Source organism: Scyliorhinus torazame, chromosome 5 (assembly GCF_047496885.1).
Source record: "Scyliorhinus torazame isolate Kashiwa2021f chromosome 5, sScyTor2.1, whole genome shotgun sequence".
Lineage (NCBI taxonomy): Eukaryota > Metazoa > Chordata > Chondrichthyes > Carcharhiniformes > Scyliorhinidae > Scyliorhinus > Scyliorhinus torazame.
Genome location: NC_092711.1, coordinates 273,803,158 through 273,826,809, shown reverse-complemented (window position 1 = coordinate 273,826,809; position 23,652 = coordinate 273,803,158). Strand labels below are relative to the sequence as shown.

The 23,652-nt window shown below is 46.7% G+C and overlaps 1 protein-coding gene across 2 annotated transcripts in view; it reads right to left on the bottom strand.

The window, feature by feature from the left end:
- zc4h2 (zinc finger, C4H2 domain containing) overlaps positions 1-23,652 on the bottom strand; it is a 61,380-nt gene that overhangs the window by 3,790 nt on the left and 33,938 nt on the right. For both annotated transcript variants that reach the window (XM_072505586.1, XM_072505587.1), the window contains exons 3-4: positions 17,925-18,097; positions 6,318-6,480 (exon numbers count right to left, since the gene is read on the bottom strand). In XM_072505586.1, coding sequence (XP_072361687.1) covers positions 6,318-6,480; positions 17,925-18,097 — 336 coding nt within the window. The remainder of the gene's footprint in view (positions 1-6,317; positions 6,481-17,924; positions 18,098-23,652) is intronic.

The window sequence follows — 23,652 nt, the reverse complement described above, 5'->3', positions numbered from 1 at the left end:
GCCTTTGTGTCAAGTGGTGACAACTCTTCAGTGGTTCATGTGTCTGGGTACAGCTATTGCTGGGGCAAAGAAATAGTGTGAATTTGTAGCCTGTTCTTGTGTTTGTATTGGGATCTTATTGACCTTTTTTTTAACCTCGTGTAATAGTTAATTTTTCTTGCTTAATAAATATTTTATTGTATTAGAAGTTCATCAGCAGACTATTGTGAATTTGTTCAGTAACTTTCCTCCATACTTTCTAAAAAAAGTTAGGATCTATCAAGCCAGGTTTCTGACTTGTCCAATATTAACATCAGCTGGGATATGAACAAGGAACAAATGATTATACAAAGCACTAAATTTACAAGTCTTGAAAACACATCAGCTGTTTGCTTATCTATTGAGATTTTGACACAATAATCTTAGTTGGAGACTTTGGCATGTTGTTTAGGAATGTTGTTTGTGTTACATCTTAGATGGTGTTATATTCCCAATAAGAATGTTCAGAGTTTCTGGCTGTATTGTTCTAATTTGACATCAGTTTCATTCACTGTAATACCATTTTGTATTTGAACTTGATACAATCTGGTTTCTGGGCACAATCTGGTTTCTGGGCATATGCTGACAATGTTTGTTGGGTTCCATTTGTTATCAGTTGGGTGTTGTCCTTGAACTTTCTGTCTGATGTTCAGTATGGGTAATCCATTATCTGCATGCTGGTTGTGGACTTGTTTCACCTTCCCCTGTTTTTTGATCAAGGCATCACCTACCTCAAGTGTCAACGAGTGGGTAACTGGGAGGTTTGTTCACACTTGAAATGAAAATGAAATGAAATGGAATGAAATGAAAATCGCTTATTGTCACAAGTAGGCTTCAAATGAAGTTACTGTGAAAAGCCCCTAGTCGCCACATTCCGGCGCCTGTTCGGGGAGGCTGTTACGGGAATTGAACCGTGCTGCTGGCCTGCCTTGGTCTGCTTTCAAAGCCCGCGATTTAGCCCTTTGCTAAACAGCCCACTTGGCTGCCAAGTAGCATTTCCACAATTGAGGGAATGGTCGCATGGAGTGGTGTCACTCTAAGATGCAACATAGTCATGTACAGATCGTCTTCTGTTTGAGAACGCTTCACAATTCCACAGTTCAAACCATACATTCTGCCATTCCATTGGATCTGGTGACTAAATGGGCAGCACAGTAGCATCGTGGATAGCACAATTGCTTCACAGCTCCAGGGTCCCAGGTTCGATTCCCCGCTGGGTCACTGTCTGTGCGGAGTCTGCACATCCTCCCCGTGTGTGTGTGGGTTTCCTCCGGGTGCTCCGGTTTCCTCCCACAGTCCAAAGATGTGCAGGTTAGGTGGATTGGCCATGATAAATTGCCCTTAGTGTCCAAAATTGCCCTTAGTGTTGGGTGGGGTTACTGGGGTATGGGGATAGGGTGGAGGTGTAGACCTTGGGTAGGGTGCTCTTTCCAAGAGCCGGTGCAGACTCGATGGGCCGAATAGCCTCCTTCTGCACTGTAAATTCTATGATAATCTAAATGGTATGGTTGACTCCCACTTCTCACACATCACCTTAAAGGGTTGTCCAGTGTGTCACGAAGATTCTCTATATGTGTTATAACCTGCCTGCTTACCACTGGCTGAGGACTAATGGCAATCCCACAATCCTTTGGGAGTATGAGCTTCCCTTATGAGGGGGGAGGAGAAATCATTAGCAGATTCCCTGCATAAATAAAGCTGGCCAGTTTGGAACTAGCTAGAGAGGACTGAGCAGCAAGGGAGTTGCTGTTGTATATATATGTTATTGTAAATAAATGTTATTTCTTTCTATCCTTCAACTCGTGCTGGATTCTTCGTGGCCCTCACAAAAATATGGAATTCATTTCATATCTCATCGGCTGGTTTCCCATCTTAAAACTTAAAAAGGAACATTTCACTGATACACAAAGACTTAAAATGGCTGCCAATTGGCATCTGTGTAGCCAAACTAAACTTCATGGAGATGCAGAATCCATGGAGGCTTCCGAGAGAGACTTCCCTGGAGGTATGAAAAGCTACCTTCCTATCTCATCCAAATGGAAGAATTAACCATTCAAGGGTTAATTGCTGCAACATTAAAAAAATGTATCTGCTTGGATATCACAAAGGCAAAGCAGATCCATGCCAGACATGAGCTGATTAATCTCCTCTCAGAATATACAACCAGCATGTAGAGGTCATGTGATGCAACCTTTTGTGGGAATGCTTGAATTTGGGGTTTGGCAAAGATATTCTAGCTGCTGGAGTCAGTGGCTGTCTCTTGCCGTCCCTCTGCAACATTCCATCCAAACTTTGAAACCTGTTCTGCTGAGTTAGAAGTGTGTCTACATTCCTGCAGCAGGCAGAGGCATTCTACTGGAAGCACTGGATTTCGAGGACAGTGTTTCCAGGAGAAAAAGGACATACCAACCACAACTTTAAACCAACTGCCTCAACGGAAGAACCAATGCTCTGGATACAATCAGTGAATCTTTATTGATTTCTCTTTTCTATTAATCGGCACTTTAACTTGGCCAAGTTTGACATCTGTAATGTTGTATTTTTTCTGATTTCTTGGTGTTTGAGTATGTGTTTGTGCACACTAGTGGCAAGTTAAGCTGTTTTGTACATTTTTTACTATTTTTTACCTGAGTGGATTTCAGCATAATAAAACTAACCCGTTACATATTTAACACAAGAATACCTGTCTGGCTTAATTCTTAAAACTGCACAATCAAGTGCATACTGAATTGGCAAACCTGCATCCGTTTAAATTCGAAGCCTCTGCTATAGCCAAATGGAAAAAGAGTGGAAAAATAAGAAAAGCAGTCTATCCCACCTCATCTGGCAAGAACAAATATATTAGGTTCTATTGTCAGAAATAACCTCCTGTGGTGCTCCAAATAGACTGAAGAGCAAACTACAGGGAGTGATTTTGAGCCCTCTCTCTCCGTCCACAGAAAACTTGGCACGCAATGTGATTCTCTCAGGCGTGATTGGCTTTTGGAATTGAGTAGTGTAAATCGCACCATGCGAGCCCGGGAACCTCATTTTAATAAATTGGCATGTCATTAGCGAGCACTCTCTCCAGACCTCCACCCCTCACGGAATATTCACCGGGCGAGTATCGTTTACAACAGCTCTACATAAACATGAACCTGGCAGCCTCATCTCCGAGGGGGCAATCGGAGGTGAGCGCCAGGCAGCCACTGTTCCCTCAATTCTTCTAAACTCTAGAGAGTATAGGTCAAAACTGTTCAATCTCTCCTCATACAACAAACCCCTCATCTCTGGAATCAATCTAGTGAACCTCCTCTGAACTGCCTCCAATGCCACTACATCTTTCTTCAAATAAGGAGACCAAAACTGTGCACAATACTCCAGGTGCGGTCTTGCCAATGCCTTGTCTAGTTCCAACAACACTTCCTTATCTTTATACTCCATTCCTTTTGCTATAAATGCCAACATTCCATTTGCTTTCCGTATTACCTGCTGCTCGTTTTCTGTGACTCATGCACGAGGAAGCCCAGATCCCTCTGCACTGGAGCACCCCCAAGTCTCTCCCCATTTAGATAATAAGTTGCCTTTCCATGTTTGTTTTGGGATGCATCAACCTCAAGTGTGGTCTGCTCAGTCAGGTGTCAAAACAGTTGAGTTGATAGTCCATCAGTTGATACTTTTTAAGGTCATTAAAAATGTGGTGATGATCCACCCACAAAACAACAGGTTCTTCTTTCTTCAGAAGTTCACATAGTGATGAGGCTTTTTGGGAAAAGTTAGGTATACAGGGTGAAAGAAATTAAACAATCCTAGGCAACATTGAGGATCATTTTTGACTTGTGGAGTGAGTGTTGCACTGACATCTTCTAGTTTGCTTGGGTCGGGATGTATACCTGTGTCAGAATAGATGAATCCGAAAATGTTGATGTGTGTGTTGGGTTGGCGCTACATTTCCGATTATACACCACAGTCTCTGCATTCAACTCCCATCAGCAGTTGCAAATTTCAATCCTGCTCCTGTTTTGTTGTACCATATTACCTTGCATATGATGTCTCTTCAGGCAGTTTATTAAAGGTGGATATTCAACATTTTTATTGCTCGTATATCTTCCCCAAGCTGCATCAGAGGATTGGTTCATTCATTGATCCTAGTTTGAAAGTTTCAGGAAAAAACTCTCTTCCATCTTAATTCAGGCTTAGGGTGTTCCTCTGGTCAGTGCCATCTCTCAGATGGTCCGTTAGTTTAATTCCTCATGTTCTAGTTCCAACAAATCATAAAGCCTATCCAGGATTCTCTCCTGGATGACAAATCCCAACTTTCAAAAATTGATTAGGTGTGCCCATGAATGCTTTCTTTCCTCAATCAATGGTTGTGTCTGACTGGCTCCCCACCAGTTTCTCAAGGACAATTAAAGATGGGTCATAAATGCTGGCCTTGACAACGAACACATTTTTAAAAGTGTCTATGGGGGGGGGGGGGGGGGTTTGCTAAACATTTAATTCAATAGAGGTATCCTGTGGTTATATTAATATATATATACTTGATTGGCAGCTGTTTTGGAGTTTAAGAGAACCATACTTAAATCTCATCTGTTCCTTTGCTTTGGAATGTATTTCTCACACTGTATTGTTTAAGTTCAGTAGTCAGTCTGAAGGCAGAGACAGATAGACCAAAGACTCGGATCACCAATAAACCTCTCTGTAAAGGAAGATATACAAAGAATTTTATCTGATTCAATTGTAATTTAGTTCAGAAAATAGCACTCTATTCACTGTACATTTACAATACATCATTGTCAGAGTTCAAGTCTCCATTTGGTATTCAAATGGCATGTTAAGCAGTCTTTAGTCAAATCACAGTCCAGTGAAGATTCTATTGCATCACTGTAATATTATTCTGTCCATCGCTTGGGGGTCCAACTACCATCACATGAACCTATAAAATATTTTCATGTGCCTTGATAATTAAATGTCATAGTTCCTCTTTGTGTCCCTCATTGTATTCTTGAATTCTCTCATAATCTCTTTGTATTCTCTCTTAACATGTTCTTCTGCTGACTGTGGGTGGGATTCTCCGACCCCCGCCGGGTGGGTGAATCGGCGCGGCGCCGCGCGAATCGTGCCACACCACCCCGACGCCGGGACGCGATTATCCCAGCCCTGTGAAAACGGCCGCACGCGAATGGCGCCGAGCCGCACAGAGAATCGCCACAAACAGCCGTAGCGGTGATCCTCCGGTGGTGCCGCGATTCTCCGGCCCGGGTGGCCATCCGAAAAAATCCGTGTCCCGCCGGCGCCGTTCTAACATGCTCTGGGCTGGCGGGACCTCGGGACTGAAGGATCCGGGGGGCGGCCTGTGGGGGGGGGGGGGGGGGAGGTGGGGTCCAACCCCGGGGAGGCCCTCCGTAGTGGCCTGGCCCGCGATCAGGGCCCTCCGATCGGCGGGCAGGCCTCTCTGGCTCCGGACCTCTTTTCTTCTGCGTCGGCTCCTGGATCCCTGCACCATTTGGCGTCGGGGCACACGGGGATGACGGCCAGTGCGCATGTGCTAGTTGGCGCCGGCCCAACTGCGCATGTGCGGACCCCGCGGCGCCGGGTCGATGTCAGGACCGGCATGGCCCACTCCAGCGCCGTGCTGGCACCCCCAGGACCCAAGAATCAGGTCTCGGAACCGGTGCCGGAGTAAAGTACTCCCGTTTTGGCGCCAGCGCCGGCACTCTGGCGCCGGACCAGAGAATCGTGGCCTATGTACTTAGTGTGTGACTCTTTGCTAACCCTCAATTTAGTTGGCAGAAGGGGAGAAAAATAAATAAATGTTTAATTTGTGATTATTTGGTGGATTGCTCGTTCAGGACTCAATCGGTGGTTTAATTGATCAGTGCACACCCAGACATTGGTTGGATACCATTTTCACTACCAACTGTCAACCACATAATTCACATTCCACGTGATAAAGAAAGCAAGAAATTACTCTCTAGACAAATATGACAATGAATGCCTTATTACTACGAACGGCTAATATTACTACATTAGGAGAGAACAATGGAAGTATTTGCCTAAACAAAATAAGTGTTTAAATTTCCAGGCAATTCAATGTACAGCCTTGGTAGATTTAAAATGCGGCTTTGCAGGGGACACCAGTTCACACATGGCTTGCCTTTGATGCACACAGATTTCCAGTCTTGACCTGAAACCAGAGGGTACAGCTCTGCTTTTCACAATATAAAACAGCAAAAGGTTAGCTGCACTACGAGGCAGCATTTGAACAGTGGTTTTAGACAATTTATGAAACAATCATGACAAACGTTTATCAGCTTTACCTTCATAGGAGGTGGTTGTTGTCGGAATGTGGCCGTTTGCCGAGCGTCCTGTTTCCTGGCCACCTGAAGCTGTTGGGCAGCAGCAGCTGCTGCTGCAAGTGATTCTGGGATAGGTGGCTCCTGAGGTTCTGTCTGCCACTCTGCTTTCTGTTTCTCAAAGTAACTAAACAGCAAAGACATTGAAATTCTTACTAATTGGCAACGTCAATGGTCCTCAGGTATTTTCCGAGGTCAATGCAAGATTAAAATGCAATGCCATCGCCTAGATATTCAGGCAGTTATTAATAACAACAATTCTAGTATGGCTATCCTGCAGTCTTTAGTATTTCATCTCCCACACTCTGGAAATCCAAAAGCACTGGGTATATAACTATCCTAAGCCATATTCACACACTTTCGCCTAAAGGTGCCGATCCTTGTTGTTTCTATGGCTGCTGACAATCCTCCAGGACTTTATTCATGAGACCATTCTCCAACAGCAACTTGCGTATGTATGTTTATTATTTACCTTTAACGAATAAACATGTCTCAAAGCAGGGATAGAGTGCGGACATTGAGAACCTATTCACAGAGCATTACAACAGAGCCTGATCCAGTCCTTGTCTAAAATCCACATGTATACTTACCAGCACTAAGAGCACTCAGAAGCAGCAACCCTGACTATCCCCTTCTAGATGTCAAGTGCACTGAGGCCAATTATAATGCCCTGCTGCTGCCCTGGCTGAGATAACTAGTTCAGCACAGAGCTAGAAATGGACAAGGGAGTTTCTAATCTGTTATGTTTTAATATTATATTGAACAATGTCTCCACATACTGATGTACTGAGGAGTATTTGAGGAGGATTGTGCACAAAGGCCAACGCTACTACTTTTTTGGCACACTTATTTGCCACTCGTTGGCTATGAGGCACTGCCAGTACAAGCTCTCAGAGGTGGAGCTGATTACCTTTATAAAATCCCCCCCACCCCCAATCTCACCTCCAAAGTCCTTTCTGTGAGGCTGATAAGATTCTGTCCAATGCCGTTGGTCCTCCCAATGTTTAAGTGATTCAACTTGAGGTACAGCTAAGAGTGGTTGTTGGACAAGCAGTCTGACAACACAGGCGCAGCAGAGATTCACCTCAGCAACGAGTTTCTATCCGAACTTCAGAAAAACAACACCTCTTTCTCCAGCAACATCACATTGTTCCATTTCTCACACCAACTGTTTGAATACTTTAAGCTGATTTGATTAGTTATGTTATCCCAACATCCTTACACTCAGGTTTGCAATTATGACAATATGTGCAATTTATGCATATCCATACACAAGTGCCTACATTACATTAGCATGGGTCAAAGTTCTATTATAGGATAAGAATAGGATCTGTCATGATATGCGGACATGCAGATAATGATATACAGGCGGGCAGCTAATGAACACATGAGAACAGGACATGACCAATGAGCAGGCAGGACACTCAGGGGTGGTATCTCACTATAAAAGTCACGAGGCACTCACACTCCGCCTCTTTCCACTGATGAACATCTACAGAGTGAGTCAGGGTGTATGTACAGTATCACACCTCCAGCACGTGGCTAAGAGCTAGTCTGGTTCAGTCAGACAGAGTAACCACATTTATGTTAGCAGAGATTCAAACTCATAGAGAACTGTGCTAACTGTGCTACTGGTTCAATAAATCAGATTGAACTAACTTCAAGGTCTGGAGTATCTTTTGGTTAAAGCTGCATCCAGTTGCAGCCTGCGTTATCCCAGAGTACATAACACAACATTCTACCAGGAGACTGCTTAATCTAGGTGGTTTACCTCAGTCCATTCCGTGACGACCAGCGAATGTATCCCGGCACCATGGAGAAGATTCAGGATCCTCACCAGCTCAGGACCTCCGGCAATCTCAGTGCCAACTGGTGGACATTCAAGCAAAGGTTTCTGCTGTACATCGAAGCTTCAGACCTCGTGGGTGCGTCTGATGCAAGGAAGATCGCGCTTCTCCTCTCAACAGCGGGTGATCAAGCCATCGAACTCTTCAACTCTTTTCACTTCACCGAAGGCCAGGACAAGACAAAGTTTCAGACCATCCTGGACAAGTTTGACAGTCACTGTGAAGTGGACACCAATGAAATCTTCGAGCGCTACATATTCAAACGGCGTCTACAAGGTAAAGATGAATCTTGCAACTCCTTCTTAACTAACCTCCGCCTGCTAGCTCTGTCCTGCAACTTTGGTGATACTGCTGACTCCATGATCAGAGACCAAATCGTTTTTGGAGTTCACTCTGATCTTCTGAGCGAGCAGCTACTGAAAATCAAGCATATGACCCTGCCATTCATGATTGAAACATGCACAGAGCATGAGCACGCTGAAAATTGCTATGCCCAGTACAAATCGGCTGAAAATGAGAAACTTGCCTCCCACGAGGCAGAGAGTGTGCAGGCCATCTCCCGGATGCAATGCCTCAGCATTGATGAATGCGGCCATTTTGCACGCTTTTCTTGGGGCCCTACGCATGCGCGATGCAAACGGGATAACAAAGCAGCCGACATCCGCACTGTGCATGTGCAAAGACGCGCGGAGCGTCAGGACGCCGACGTCATGACATGCTCGAACTGCAGCAACGCCCACTTAAAGAAACACTGCCCTGCAAGGGACAGGCGATGTTTAAACTGCGGGAAACCTGGACAGCCTTGTGCAGGTCGGCACCACCAGCCAGGGGCCAGCGCTCCCAATTCCGACGACGGCGAGTTCAGAGTGTGCAACAATGATTACAGGATTCTGATCCTGGCAGCACAACGGATCTAGAGGAAGAATGCCTGGACTCCACCTACTGTGTGGGCATCATTACCAAATGTGAATATGCCACATCCAACTCATCACAAATTCAATCCATTCTCGCTGTGGATTCTGCGGACGAATGGCGTGCAGTGATGCGGGTCAACCACTGCTCCATCCAGTTTAAGCTGGACCCAGGTGCTTCTGCCAACCTCCTCTCACAGGCAGATTTCAAACACATCAAGAAGCCCCCCAAGGTCCTTCCAGCAGCCTGCAGGCTCCTGGACTACAACGGAAATGCCATCACGGCACTGGGATCCTGCCATCTACTCGTCTCCAACCGCAGCACCCATGCACGTTTAAGTTTTTAAATTGTCAAGCCAGACAGGGAATCCCTACTTGGCACGCATGCCTGCAAGCAGCTGAACCTCGTGCAGCGGGTTTACACAACGACATCCTCCAATTTGTATCTTCAGGCCGGCATTGACAACATCCTCGCTCAGTATCCGGATATGTTCGACGGGATGGGCACGCTGCCATATCGATACAAGATTCTGCTACAACCTGATGTCAAGGCAGTGGTCCACGCACCTCTCCGGGTCCCGGCTCCGCTAAGGGAGCAACTGAAGGCACAGCTCAAGGGTCTTCAGCAACAGGGCATCATTTCCAAGGTAACCGAACCGACTGACTGGGTCAGCTCGATGGTATGTGTTAGAAAGCCTTCGGGAGACCTGTACATCTGCATTGATCCCAAGGAACTCAATAAGAATATAATGCGTGAACACTACCCCATCCCGAAGCAGGAGGAACTCACCAGTGAGATGGCACACGCACGTTTTTTTTACCAAGTTAGATGCGTCACATGGATTTTGGTAAATCCAGCTGGATGAGTCCAGCAGAAGGCTCTGCACCTTCACCACACCGTTTGGCAGATGCTGCTATATTTGCATGCCATTTGGCGTTGTCTCGGCATCGGCGATCTTCCATCGCTCATGGAGCAAATGATGGAGGGCATTGAAGGGGTTCGTGTGTACGTGGACGACATCATCATATGGTCCACGACCCCTGAAGAGCATGTTTCCCTCTCCAGTAGGTATTCTGCCGTGTCCATGCCAATGGCCTGAAGCTGAACAAGTCCAAATGTTGCTTTGGCATGTCGACACTCAAGTTCCTAGGTGACCAGATCTCTCAGCAGGGCGTGCGCCCGGACACAGACAAGGTCAAGGCCATCGAAGCCATGAAGGTCCCTGAAGACAAGAAGGCGGTGCTGCGCTTCCTGGACATGGTAAGTTTTCTGGGCAAGTTCATCCCAAACCTGGCCTAACACACCACGGCCCTATGAAACCTGGTAAAAAAAGTCCACTGCCTTTGAGTGGAAGGCAGTACATCAGGCAGAGTGGTTGGAGCTGAAAGCCAAGCTCACCACTGCACCCGTCTTGGCATTTTTTGACCCAGACAGGGAGACGAAGATCTCAACAGATGCGAGCCAGGTGGCATTGGTGCGATGCTGCTTCAACGCGATGACACTTCATCCTGGGCACCAGTAGCCTACGCATCGAGGCCCATGATGCCCACCGAAACACGGTATGCGCAAATAGAGAAGGAATGCCTGGGTCTTCTCACTGGCATTCTCAAGTTTCACGACTATGTCTACGGCCTGCCGACATTCACTGTCGAGACGGATCATAGGCCTCTGGTCCACATTATCCACAAGGACCTGAGCGACATGACGCCTCGATTGCAGCACATCCTCCTCAAACCCAGAAGGTACAACTTTGACTTAGTGTACACGCCTGGCAAGGAGCTTATCATCGCTGATGCATTGTCCCGCTCCATCACATTGCCTAGTGAACCGCTGGAAATCATCCGGCAGATTGAATCACAGGTGCAGGTGTGTGCTAGCACTCTCCCGGCGTCTGATGAGAAGGTGGTTTGTGTCCGCGAGGAGACAGCCAAAGACCCCCTCTTGCAGCGTGTCATGCACCACCTCGCCAATGGCTGGCAGAAAGGGCAGTGCCCTCAATTTTACAATGTAAAGGACGACCTGACAGTGATTAATGGTATCCTTCTCAAGCTGGACCGGATTGTCATTCCATTCAGTCTCCAGAGCTTGGTGCTCCGCCAAATCCATGAGGGATACCTGGGCGTCGAGAAGTGCAGGTGCAGAGCCAGGCAGGCTGTCTACTGGTCCGGTATTAGCCAGGACATCTCAAACATGGTCCTCAACTGTGCGACCTGTCAATGCTTCCAGCCAGCTCAGAGCAAGGAGACGCTCCAGCAGCATGAAATCGAGATCTCCCCGTGGTCCAAGGTTGGCATCAACCTCTTTCGTGTGAATGGTCGTGACTACGTGTTGATTATTGACCTTTTCTCCAAATACCCTAAAGTCGTGAAGCTCTCAGACCTCACATCTCGGACCGTCATCAAGGCCTGTAAGGAGACGTTCTCCAGGCATGGTATCCCACTCACTGTCATGAGTGACAATGGCCCGTGCTTCAACAGCCACGAGTGGTCTATGTTTGCCAAGTCATACCATTTCAAACATGTCACTTCCAGCCCACACTATCCGTAGTCCAATGGGAAGGTTGAAAAAGGCGTGCACATTGTGAAACAGCTCACCTCCAAGACCACGGATTCTGCTTCTGACATCTACCTCGCGCTGCTTGCGTACAGGGCGACCCCACTGTTCACTGGCATGTCGCCGGCTCAACTCCTGATGAACAGGGATCTGCAGACGACACGTCCAGCCATCCACTTGCCCAACCTGGATCACCTCCCGATGCTGCAGAAGGTGCAGCAGCTCCGAAACCAGCAAAAGCAGGGCTATGATGCTCACGCCACCGATTTGCCCTTGTTATCCCCGGCAGAGACTGTCAGCATCAAGGTACCGGATGGTGACTGGTCTGCTCCAGCTGTCGTTGTTCGACAGGCTGCGCCCCGCTTGTATGTTGTATGTATGGCTGATGGTTCTGTTGTGCGACAAAACAGACGGGCACTGCGCACCGTTGCCTGCCCGCAACCGCTTTCTTCTCCGTTTCCGTCCGTTGTTTTGCCACCTCCTGATACCTCGAACTACGAGGCCACCAGTCAGGCTTCCATCCCACCTGTCAAGGCGCCGTCGTCCCCACCACCACCTCTCTGGCGGTCGACAAGGATCAGACGTAAGCCCCAGAGAATGGACTTATGAACATTTGTTTTCTTTGATATGTTCTGTTTTCTTACATTAGACAGCTGTCTTCACATGTAAATAGGTTCACATATGCCACCGCTTGTAAATATGTTAATATATGCCACCACATGTAAGTATGTTCCCATGTGCCAACAAAACATTTTTTTAAAAGGGAGATGTCATGATATGCAGACATGCAGATAATGATATACAGACAGGCACAGACAGACAGCTAATGAACACAGAGAACAGGACATGACCAATGAGCAGGTAGGACACTCAGGGGTGGTATCTCACAATAAAAGGCACAAGCCACTCACACTCCGCCTCTTTCCACTGATGAACATCTACAGAGTGAGTCAGGGTGTATGTACAGTATCACACCTCCAGCACATGGCTAAGAGCTAGTCTGGCTCAGTCAGACAGAGTAACCACACTTAGGTTAGCAGAGATTCGAACTCATAGAGAACTGTGCTAACTGTGCTACTGGTTCAATAAATCAGATTGAACTAACTTCAAGGTCTGGAGTATCTTTTGGTTAAAGCTGCATCCAGTTGCAGCCTGTGTTATCCCAGAGTACATAACACGACAGGATCAGGTGCCCTTTAAAACAGATCAGGAAGCACGTGGCCCCAAGGAGGCCTGGGAGTTGGGAGCTGGTCACTCCAGGACACATGCTGCTTGCTCTCTTGACCCAGACAGCTTTCTCAGAGGTAGCTGCATTCCATTTCTTATAAATGGAAGACCAAATTAGTTGCTGCAAAAAGCTTTTTACAAAAAAATTACACACAAGAGTGAATCTTAAGTGGTTGCCATTGTTAAACTAACAACCCTGTGTTGTGACAGTAACCACGAAGAAATCCGCCAACACCAGCCATTCTTGGTCTTTAATGTGAAGCCACTAACTGAAGGGTATTTTTCTTTTTGCTGTGGGCCCATGATTCAGATAAGTCTGTTTTTATAATTAATAAGAAGGTGCTGGAAAAAAAAGCCAGTCTGGCAGCATCTGTGCTGCGAGAAACAAAGTTAATGTTTTGCATCCTGTATGACTCTTCTTCTGGATTTCTTCATGGGATGTGAGTATCGCTGACAAGGCCTGCATTTGTTGCCCATATCTAATTGTCCTTGACTTGAGTGGCTTACTAAACCATTCCAGAAGACAGTTAAGAGTAAACCACTTTGGCATGGATCATATGTAGGTCAGTCCGAGTAAGGCCATTGCTAAACCAGATGTTTTTGTGAATGATAGATTCAAAGTCACCATGAGACTAACTTACAATTCCAGATTTTATTAATTTAATTTACATTCAACCATGATTACATTTCAACCACTTCTTCGGAGATCACTCACTAACAAGTATGATGGTCCACCTCTAAATTCCATGTGACTGGTCCCGGGTTCTATAGGTTCTTGCATGGCAGATGAGCCCGATCCTAGAGTCATAGTTTCGACCGCACACTTGGCAGGTGTTTCCGGGAGGTGGGATCGGTCCTTGCATTCTAGATCGCTATTCCGGGTTCCTTTTCCGGGTCTCCTCTCGCCATCAGGTGTCCTCAAAGAAATGTGTCCCTTCAATCAGAGGGTTCCTCCAAACGGTCTCTTCTGAGAAAGGGTCTCCCAGGCATTGATGCGATGTTGCATTTCTTGAGGTAAGCCTTCAGAGTGTCTTTGAATCACTTGCTTTGTCCTCCTCGTGTTCGGAAGCCTTCCTTGAGTTGGACAAAGAAGATTTGCTTTGGAAATTTGGACTCTGCCATCCTAACCACATGGTCGGCCCAGAAGCTTGGTTTCGGATGATTGTGGCCTCGGTCGGTGCTGGTGCTCTTAGCTCCTTCAGGGACGCTGATGTTAGTGTGCCTGTCTTCCCAGCTGATGCGGGGAATCGGTCTCAGACAGCACTGATGGCACATCTTTAGGGCCTTGAGGTGGCGCCTGTACAGAATCCAGGTTTCTGAGCCACATAGAAGTGTTGGGAGGACGACTGCCTTGTAAACAAGTATTAGCGTGGATGTCGAAGACACTCATCCTTGGGCGCCCGAAGACAGCGTTCGCGGATTGGATACGATATTGGATCTCGGCGTCAATATCAGTATGTGATGAGAGTTGGTTCCCCAGGTAGGGGAAATGTTCCACGTTTGGGAGGGTTTCTCCACCTTCCTTAATGGAGGGAGAGAACGGATCTTGCCCTGGGGTGGGTAGGTAAAGGGTTCGAGACTTCTTGAGGTTGAGGCTGAGACAATTCTTTGGTATGCTTCCACGAAGGCGGCAAGCATAGCTTGGAGATTCTCTTCTGAGAGAGTGGAGATGGCGATGTCACCCGCAAACTGAAGTTCCACACGCGATGTCAGTGTCGCTTTCTTCTTGAATTTCAACCAGTTGAGGTTGAAAGGTTTTCCGTCCATCCTCCACCGGGAAGTTTGCTTTTGACATGGTGAAGGATTGTGGTGATGAAGATGGAGAAAAGGGTGGGAGCAATGACACATCCCTGCTTGACTCCAGTTTTGACGTCAAAGGTTTCTGTCTTATTTCCGTCGGTGAGGGCTGTCCCTGACATCTTGTCGTGAAGGAGTTGGAGGATATTGATGAATGTCTCTGGACAGCTGGCCTTTGACAGGGTCTTCCATAGCACTTCCCAATTAACAGTCAAAAGCCTTGGTCAGGTCAATGAAGGCCATGTAGAGTGGGTGATATTGTTCCTGGGAAGTTGCCAAGCAGTGAAAATCATGTCCGCAGTTCCATGATTAGGTCGGAAACCACACTGGTTTTCCGGAAAGATTTCTTTGGAAACTGAGAGACGGCAGAGAGGATTCGGGCGATGATTGTCCCGGTGATGGAGAACAAGGGATTCCTCGGTAGTTCTCACAGTCTGCCTTGTCTCGTTTCTTGAAGGTGGTGGCAATGATGGAATCCCTGAGGCCTGCAAGAATTTCTTCTCTGTCCCAGATTTCAGCAACTCCTGATGGAGAAGACGGGTGATCTCTTCTCCAAGTTTCAAAATCTCCACTGGGATCCTGTTCACTCTTGCGGTTTTTCCATTCTTCATGTGTCTAATGGCGACTTTGATGTCTTCCTTGCTTGGTGGGAATTCAAGATCAACTTTGATGGTGAGTTGGGGACTTCCTCAAACACATCTTCATTGATGGTTGAATCATATTTTAGCAGTTCTTTGAAGTATTCTCTCCATCTAAGGCCATTATTTACTCTGTCTCCCAAAGGGTTCCATCCTTCCTCCGCACAGATTTGAGGCCTAGGTTATTGGGTGCATAAATTGCCTTGGTGGCACTGAAAAAGCCCCAGGTGTCATGCTCGTCAGCAAGGATTGCAGCTCCTTAGCTTTCTCAGTCCACTATTGGTTCTTGATTTCCCTAGTTCTTCTTTGTACCTCGACCTTGGCTGATAGATGAACTCTCAATCAATTGCCTTGCCTTTGCCTTGCTGGTTATGTTGTTTTGCCAGGCATGGAGATCTTTCCTCATCTTATTGATGAGGTCTTGGATGGTGTGGTCACTCTCATTGAACCAGTCTTGGTATTTCCCGTTCTTGCAGCTGATGGTTTCTTCACAGCTTGAGATGATGGCTGTCTTCCAGTTTTCCTGCATTCCATTAGAATGGACACTTTGGAGATTTTGGAGAAGACATTGTTGAAGGTTCACTCGCATGCTTGGCCCTTGAAACCACTCTCAACGTTTATCCATTTTCTGAGCTGTTTCTTCAGCTTACGCTGCTCCTGGTGGAGTTTGATGGATATAGAGGTGCGGATGAGCCAGTGGTCTGTCCACCAGTCATCTGCACTGGTGATTGCTTTGGTAATGAGGGAACCTATTGGTCTCGGGATTGGATGATGATGAGTGCTCATGTGCCAGTGCTTTGATCATGGATGTCTCTAGGAAGTCTTGAACTTGTCTTTTTGGCAGAACAGTGTGTTAGTGATGACAAACTGGTGTTCTGCGCATTTAGCGAGCAAAAGAACCGCATTGGAGTTGCAATTCCCAACTCCTTCCTTTTGATGGTTCCTTCCAGATTTGGGAGTCCTTTCCAACCCTGGCACTAAATTACCCAAGGAGGATGATCTTATCTTATTCTGGAATGTTGGAGAGTATGATGGAGTAGAAGCCTTCTTTGGACTCATCATTGGCATCAAGGTTTGGGGCATAGGCACTCAGTACCATTGCCTGCTGGTTCTTGCCAAGCTGTCGATGGAATGTTAAGAGGTGATTGTGGGTGCCGACAGGGAGGTCCGAGAGTCGATTAATGCATTTGTTCTTGATGGCGAAGCCAATTCCATGATTCCAGGTCTGATCCTTGGGTTTGTCTCTCCAGAAGAAGGTGTAACCATCGTCATCTTCCCTCAGCTGCCCTTCGCCTGCTCTTCAGGTCTCTTGCAGGGCAGCGACATCAATGTTGAAGTGCCTGAGTTCACTAGCAACAAAGGCAGCTCTCCGTTCCGGTTGATTGTTTTGCTCATTATCCATGAGGATTCCAAAATTCAGTTTAACTTTGATTTAGGAGGCCATTCGGCCCATCGAGTCTGCACCGGCCCTTGGAAAGAGCATCCTATTTAAGCCCACACCTCCACCCTATCCCCATAACCCAGTAACTCCACCTAACCTTTTTTTTTGGACACTAAGGGCAACTTATCATGGCACATCTTTGGACTGCGGGAGGAAACCGGAGCACCCGGAGGAAACCCACGCAGACTCGGGGACAATGTGCAGACTCCGCAGATAGTGACCCAAGCCAGGAATCAAACCTGGGACCCTGGAGCTATGAAGCAACAATGCTAACCACTGTGCTACCATGCAGCCGACCACAGATCGGTGAGTCTGCTGAATGCAGTTTTCCAGCCAGGTTGGGGACAAAACAGACTAGTTTTAGGGCACGTTTTCTAGCCCTTTCCCATGCGGAGCGTGCAGAGTGGATCCTGACGAGGAGTGCTCAGTCGTGAAGAAAGCTGCTGAAATTCCAAGAGTGAGATGATTGAATCAAACTCCACTGCCTACGTGGCTTTCAAAGCTAGGGACTTACTGTCCGAAACTAGGGACTCCAGATCTCACTGTCCTGTCCCTGTCACCACTTGATTACCGCAGGGCTTGTATGTGTGTGTGTGTGTGTGTGTGGGGGGGGGGGGGAGGGGGGGGTTGCTGGTTTCCTCTAGGAAGACAGCTGGTGTGGGACATCTTTTAACGTGTGTATGCCGTTACACCTTTCCTGGACTGCCACCTTGCCGTGGTGGAGAGGAGTGAACATCCCGCTGATCCCGAGGACAATGCTGTCGGTAGTTTTAAACTCCTGGCAGGGTCGCCCATGACGGTAGGTCAGAGGGGAGGGATCAGACAAAGCGCAATTCAAAACAGATCCTCAACTGCGGATCAGGTGGGAAATACTCGTCTGGTATCAATGGTTACAATGATGGATGAAGGCTGCAGCAGTCACCGAGGTTCCCTCAACTGGAACTGGACCTACCGTCTGTCAAGGACCAGCTGTCTGCTGATTTGAACCTAGTCCCTATAGTATTAACCTTGGATTACAGGGCAAATGACAGTACCACAAAGATACGGTTTTCCTGCCCAAACATATTTTGCATTAGAATTGTGCTTTTAACTTTCACGAAATGGATGAAACAGTAAATGACTAAAAATTGTGCACCTTTAAATCAAAGATACTTACTCAAGGGACAGCTTTTCTTCTTCCTCGCACAACTCCGGTAATCTTTGCAAACCAAGAGTCATTCGCAAAGCATCCACATGTTCTTTAAGAGGCTTGTATTCCTCATGCAGGCGCCTTGTAGATTCAAGCAGCTTATTTAAGTCATTTTCAGATTGTTTTATTGTGTTTTCCATCTGCAGAGGGAGATAAAATTCTATTAACAGAAGCAAACTAATCGAGTTATTTCCCCGCACCCCCATATTTCTCTCGTTGCTATCTCCCATTGGGCAGTGGGATGTGATTTCACATGCTCAGGGAGGCGTAAAAGGTTTTACCGAGGTATCCACTGTTTAGGTGTGAAATGAATGTTGGTGGAATATATATCGCAAGGTTCCATAGCCGTGCCTTCCCCTGCCATCTAAATACACATTTTCCAGCAAGATTATTAGATAGCGAACGTGGAGAAAGTTCGGAGCTGGGTCAGAGGGGTTGATTCTCAGTGGGTCAGAACGGAGGAGAGTTTGTGCAGGGGGTCGGGGCTGAAGGCACTTGCAACAGATAGCTCCGGGGAAATATTCAGGGAGTCTGGTAATAATAGCTTCATTGAAAATCTGGAGGCAGTTTCGCCAACACTTCGGGTTGGGTTTAGGGTCAAGGGAAATGTCGATTCGGGGGAACCACAGAGTTGAGCCAGGGAGGTGGGATGGAAGTTTTCGGAAATGGGAAGAGATGGGGATTAAGACGCTAAAAGATTTGTTTCTTCGGGGTCGATTTGCAGGATTGAGGGAGCTGGATGCGAAGTATGGGCTAGAGCAGGGAGAAGTGTTTAGGTACATGCAGGTTCGGGATTTTGCCAGAAAGGAGATACAGAGCTTCCCAGAGGAACCGGCCTCCACATTGCTGGAGGAGGTGTTGACGACAAGGGGACTGGAGAAGGGGGCAGTGTCAGCGGTGTACGGAGCTATTCTGGAAGAGGATAAGGCACCACTGGAAGGGATCAAAGCAAAGTGGGAGGAAGAGCTGGGAGAGGTTATAGAGGAGGGGGTCTGGTGTGAGGTGCTCCGGAGAGTGAATGCCTGCACCTCATGTGCGAGGTTGGGGCTGATACAGCTGAAGGTGGTATATAGAGCACACCTCACGAGGGCAAGGATGAGACGATTTTTTGAAGGAGTAGAGGATGCGTGCGAGCGTTGCGGGGGGGGGGGGGGGGGGGCGTGAGTCACGTTCATATGTTTTGGTCCTGTCCAAAGCTAGGGGAGTACTGGAAGGAGGTGTTTAGGGTAATTTCCAAGGTGGTGCGTGTGAAACTGGATCCGGGTCCCCAGGAGGCCATATTCGGGGTGCCGGACCAGCCAGAGTTGGAAAAGGGAGCGGAGGCAGATATCATAGCCTTCGGCTCGTTGATCGCCCGAAGGCGGATCCTGCTGGGATGGAGAGCAGCCTCTCCACCCAGTGCCCTGGCGTGGCGGGGGGACCTGTTGGAATACTTGACCCTTGAGAAGGTTAAGTTCGAACTGAGGGGAAGCTCGGAGGGGTTCTACAAGTCATGGGCACTATTTATTATGCACTTTCAAGAACTGGATAACATCGAACATTAGTTGAGGGGGTGGGTGGGGGGGGGGGGGGGGGGGGGGGGGGGCTGTGTAGATTAAGGGTGACTACGGGTAATCCCTGATTCCTTTTTGTCATTTGTTTATGTAAACATGCGGGCTGATGTTTGGGGGTTGGTGGGCGGATGGGATCGTTGTTATTACGGGGATTGACATATCTTGCTGATTACTGTTTATTGTTGATGGGTGTAAATGTGGGAGAAAATGCGAAAAGGAGAATAAAAATATATTTTTTAAAAAGATTATTAGATAGTCATCAGGAATGGGAATCTGTGCTAATTTGTTCCCTTTCTACTCCAGCGACTGCAAGCTCAAATCTTAATACATTTACCACAGTCTGCGACAACATCAATGGATTCAACACAGATGGAATCTTCAACCCTGATATTATGGTTCAGCACTCACCTCCTTAGCCTCGTGAGCCATAGGGAAGTCATCAAGATGCTGATTATCTTTTGGGGATTGGCCCAAGGTGACTTGCCCTAAGATTTTTCTTCCCTCTGAATAAGGAACGACTATCAGTGCTGAGTGCTTTCTCATTTAGCATGGCCCATACAGCATCATTATTATTCAACACAGCCAGAAGGTTAACTATTTTTGAAAGTCAAGTGCAAGTGCTTGATTTTTCCCACCCACGTCCTGAGTGAAGCCACATTGCGAGGCCTAAATTAGAGGTGTGAGGGGTTACATTTGTAAACTTACCAGGCAAATTCTGGCAGATGCCCGGGGCAGGAAATCTTTTGTGTCCCGACCAAATGCTCATGTGAAGTGACATCAGGATTGTCATTCAAATGCCGACAGCGAAACAAATTCGCCGATCTTGGTATTTTTATCAAGGTGGGTGGGTTCTGTAAAGGTCCATCACGTTGATTCCCTTATTTCCCCTTTCTTTATTTTTGCCGTTGCCATTTTTGATCCATGGATGATTAATGGACATGTATCTTTAAGGGTATCTTTCATGGGTGATTAATGGACATGGATCTTTAAATCAAGCAGCAGAGAGAATTAGGAATTCAAAAGTTACAACAGAGAACACTCTGCTAGCTTCAGATAGAAAAAACTGAAGACTGTTAGGCACCCGAGAGAGGGGGTAGGACTCGATTCGATTGGTTGGCTGGTGGCTAATGAATTGGCCAAAAGGCTGTATTCTGCCTGCCCGGTAACATGTGGTGATTGGATCCTACCCGAGTGGGACGGTTTCCAGAGACCTAAGGAGCTCAGTTTGAATCCTGGACATTCGGGGGAAGGACCTGCTCCTTTCTCTCTCTCTCTCTTCAGAAAGGCTGTGAGTTGATGTATTTCTGAACCTACAGAGAACTTGAATGAAGGAATCTGCCATGAAGCCATTACAGGCTGCAAACAGCGACCTGGATCTGAAAGTTTACTTTGAAGGAAGGTCTGCTGAAAGACAACCGTCTGAAACAAAGACTCTTTTTCCTTTTACTGATTATTTTGACCCCTCTCCTTCCCTCTGTGTTTTTCCATCTTGTGTGCGTGTGCAGAGTGTGGGTGCAAATGAAAGTGGGGGGATTAGGAATGCGTTGATAGTGCATATTTCATTATAGTTCTTGTTATAAATAAAAAGTAATTGTGTTTCAATTTACAAACCTAGTGATTGTAATTATTGGGCAGCCAAGGGCCAACAACATTGGGTATTTTTCTAAGAATTATTTGTTAATTCAATTGTGTTAGCCTCTGGGTCAAGGGGGCTGGAATTGGCACGCCCTAGCCCAGGGTGTCAACTGTTCCAAAAGGCTGTGGAAACCATGCCAGTTAATTTAATACTTTAACCTTCGTGAATACAAGTTACCTTTTGACAGGTATGTTTAAATGGTCTTGCCAACTCCAACGGTCATAATGTAATGGTGCATGAAGATTTAATTATGCTTTCAATGCAGTGATGGATCATTGGGCTCTGTCCTTAAAGGGTAGGTAACCATTAAATTGAGTTTAAGTGTTTCCACTCATTAGAGTATTTTATCAAGTGGATACACTGCTCTTATGCATTCAACCATTTTTGGAATTTGATTAAATGCATCATCTGGGCACTGAGTTTTGAGGTTTACATTGATTTAAAGTTCAGTGGCTGGATTCATCAACCCGGAAATGGTCATTAACCCGGAAATTCGGATTCCCCGGAGAATCGCTGAGAAACGCGCGTGCGCGAACTATGCGGCGCAGGTGGGGGCCATTGACAGAGCCCCCCTCCCTGCGCGCAACTGGCCGAATTCCCGACGGCGTGTTTCTAACCACCTGTCAGCCATGGGGAATGTCGGATGGCAGCTGCAAACTCAGTCCGCGGCCGCCCTGGTGGGGGGCGGAGGGGATCGTTCACCCGGGGGGCCTCATGAACGGCCAGGGGAGTGATCGGGCATCACGGACCCGTGGGCGCACGCGATCTCGGGGGGGGCCTACATTTTTGGTGCCGCTCCGCAGTCCGTGTCCACCATGTCGCACAGGACGGCCGCTGCAGGTCACCGCCGTGCGCATGCGCGGACTCCTGACCAGAAGTGCGTGCCCCGTATCCGCAGTCAGAGCTGCAAGAACCACTCCAGGGCCCTGCCAGCCTTCTGCAGGTTGGAGAATCACTCAGAACTTTCTTCAGGAAAGTCCAGAGTGATTCACCAGCGTTTGTACACTGGCGTGGGGACATAGCCCCATTATTGGAGAATCCAGCCCCAGGGATCTGTTGAGGCTCTGAAAAACACTGATGCCAGATTTTATTTTGTGAAACTCCACTGAGCCTTTGAAAAAGGAATAGTTGGTTGGCACCTGGTCAGCTAGCATCAAAGACGCCAATGTTTTGAGTTCTGTAAGTTCAGAAGATCAAGATGTAGGATCCATTTGAAGATAAGAAGTAGCAAAGGAAGGAAGTTGCTGGTGGGAGACGTTTATAGACTCCGACCAGTATCTATGTATGACTGAGTATAAGTCAAGTAATAATGATAGCTTGTATGAAAGTTACTGCAATAATTTTGGGCAATTTTAATCTCCCTTTGAATTGAACAAATCTAATTGGCAAACATAGACTGCAGGATGAGTTCAGAGAGTGTATTGGGACAATTTCTTCGAACAATACATTCTGGAATCAGAATCTGGTTATGCTAGACCTGTGTTGAGAACCCCACTGATGTTAAATGCAAGAGTATCCCAAAGCCCAGAAGAGCAACTTGGAACACCAGTTCTTAGTGGTGTATATTTTAAATTTGGTATACTGTAAGGGAAGTATGTGAACCAGGTAGGAATAGTCCACTCATTGTGTGAACAATTAATAAAGAATATTTATTGGCTTAAAAGAAAAAAAACACATGACAAGACTATAATACACTGCAACACGTATATCGATGGCTGTACACACGGTAATACATGAAATTACCTCTTGGTTCCCAACTATCTACATGTCCTGAACTCTGAGATGGCCACTATTATATAACTCTGCGAGCTAAATCCAGCAAATAATTACCACACGCAGGTTATGGGCCATGATGGGAAAAGCCGTCTTCAGTTTCAGCAAAGGCAACATCTGCTTGGTTCAGGTTTTGATCAGACTGTTTCTGCAGCTGGGTGTGACTGACGGTAGCTGCGTCTGTATTGGTCTCACTTTTTCCCCAGTCATTGTGCTATTATTATTTCTCTTTGATGTTGTTAATCCTGTGGAGTGGGCTTTTGGCACACCTGTGACTCTTTCCATATCGTTCCACTTTAAAGTTAGCTTTTCTATACCCCCATTGTTTTCCTCTAGTCACCTAGGTAAAAACTTGCTTTATTCACTGATATGCTAACTCGTTTCTCAATATCTCCTCAGACATCAACCATTTTTATCCCAATTTCATTTTTTAATCTTAATTTTCCCCAATTCTTAACACCTGGTAATGTGTAATGAGGGAGGATTATGTAATGATCTCATAATGAAAATACTTAAGGCAAGCACAGCAGAATTTCACATTCAATTTAAAGTTGAAAAATGCAGGTCCACAACTCGCATCCCAAACTTAAAGTTTTTTTTTAATCAACATTTTATTGAGGTATTTTTGGTTTCACAACAACAACAAATGTACATGAATTTATATACATAATGCAAAAGCCGTCTTCCTCCCTTACAGGTCCTACCTTTACTAACCCCCTACTCTAAACTAAGC